This window comes from Triticum dicoccoides, chromosome 2A (genome assembly GCF_002162155.2).
Source record: "Triticum dicoccoides isolate Atlit2015 ecotype Zavitan chromosome 2A, WEW_v2.0, whole genome shotgun sequence".
NCBI lineage: Eukaryota > Viridiplantae > Streptophyta > Magnoliopsida > Poales > Poaceae > Triticum > Triticum dicoccoides.
This window is the reverse complement of record NC_041382.1, coordinates 145,775,892-145,777,061: the sequence shown is the minus strand read 5'-3', so window position 1 is coordinate 145,777,061 and position 1,170 is coordinate 145,775,892. Positions and strand designations below refer to the sequence as shown.

Here is a 1,170-nt window from a genome sequence, read left to right as displayed (position 1 = left end):
AACCGTAGAGGGCGGAGAAGAAGCTGGAAATTGAGAGAGAGAAGATCGAGTTGGAGAAGCAAGATGCGGCGATCAAATGGGAGCTCGAGAAGGCCAAGACATTTGGAGAGATTGAGCTTGAGAAAGAAAGGTTGCAGCTCGCACGAGACACGAAGGATGCAAATATCATGTTGGCGGACGAAACCCTCTTGGATGAGCATGCAAAGAAGTGGTCTGCAAAGAAGAAGAAGGTGATCAATGATCATAGAGAGTACGAGGCGGCGAGGGCGGCTGCGACGGCAGCGGAGCATGCTGCTCGGATGCAAGCGGAGCAGGACGCAAGGATGGCCTCGGAGTAGGCGACATGGATAGCGCTCGGCGAGTGATCCGGCCAGCTGTTGAGGTATCCATCACGCTCGGACATTCATTTCATTTTGACATGTCCAGATTGTCGTTGAACTATGATTTGCTTCGCTTTATTTCAAACGGTTGAATTCAGACAGTTTGTATCATATAATCAATGTGTATTGATTTGTATGAATTTGAGACTTCGGATTTAATATATGTGGATATGCGCAACCCATATAAGACGTGCTCGATCAGTGCCGCACACGCGGCCCGGGGTGTCCAGGGTGCCGTGAGCTCTATCGCAGCCCACACCAGCGATCCATAATAAAACCTGTCCACTTGGGCCCCCTCAATCTTTTGCCGCTACGCGAATTCGAAGTCTCGCCCAGGGCAAAACTCAGAAAGCCCGGAGCTCCCACTTCCAGGTGGGGCCCAACGCCAGCACGCGCAGGCATGCACACAAGACAAGAGGCTCCACCAACCTGAGGGGCTACCGACCAGTCCAGTCCAGTCGTCTCCCCCATCTCCGCTCCACCCCAATTTTCGACCCGTCTCGCCCCTTTGCCCCCCGGTCTCCCCGCCGCCTGCGCGAGGCGATCGCCGGCGCAGGATGGCGGCGGCTGCTGCAGCGGCGCCGGTGGGCGCAGCGCCCAGGGTGGGGCTGCTGTACGACGATAGGATGTGCGCGCACGCCACGCCTGACGGGGAGAAGCACCCGGAGAACCCCGAGCGGCTGCGCGCGATCCGGCGCAAGCTCGACGCCGAGGGCGTCGCGTCCAGGTACGCGCGACTCTGTAAGCGAGGACGCCGTAATTTCGTGCGAGGATCCGTGAGGAGGCGTTC

At 57.8% G+C, this 1,170-nt stretch overlaps 1 protein-coding gene across 1 annotated transcript in view; it reads left to right on the top strand.

Annotated features, from left to right (window-relative positions):
* Positions 1–821: 821 nt before the first annotated feature.
* The window catches only part of LOC119353881 (histone deacetylase 5-like), a 9,183-nt gene continuing 8,834 nt past the window's right edge, over positions 822–1,170 (top strand). The window contains exon 1 of the mRNA XM_037620581.1: positions 822–1,107. Coding sequence (XP_037476478.1) covers positions 938–1,107 — 170 coding nt within the window. The 5' untranslated portion in view covers positions 822–937. The remainder of the gene's footprint in view (positions 1,108–1,170) is intronic.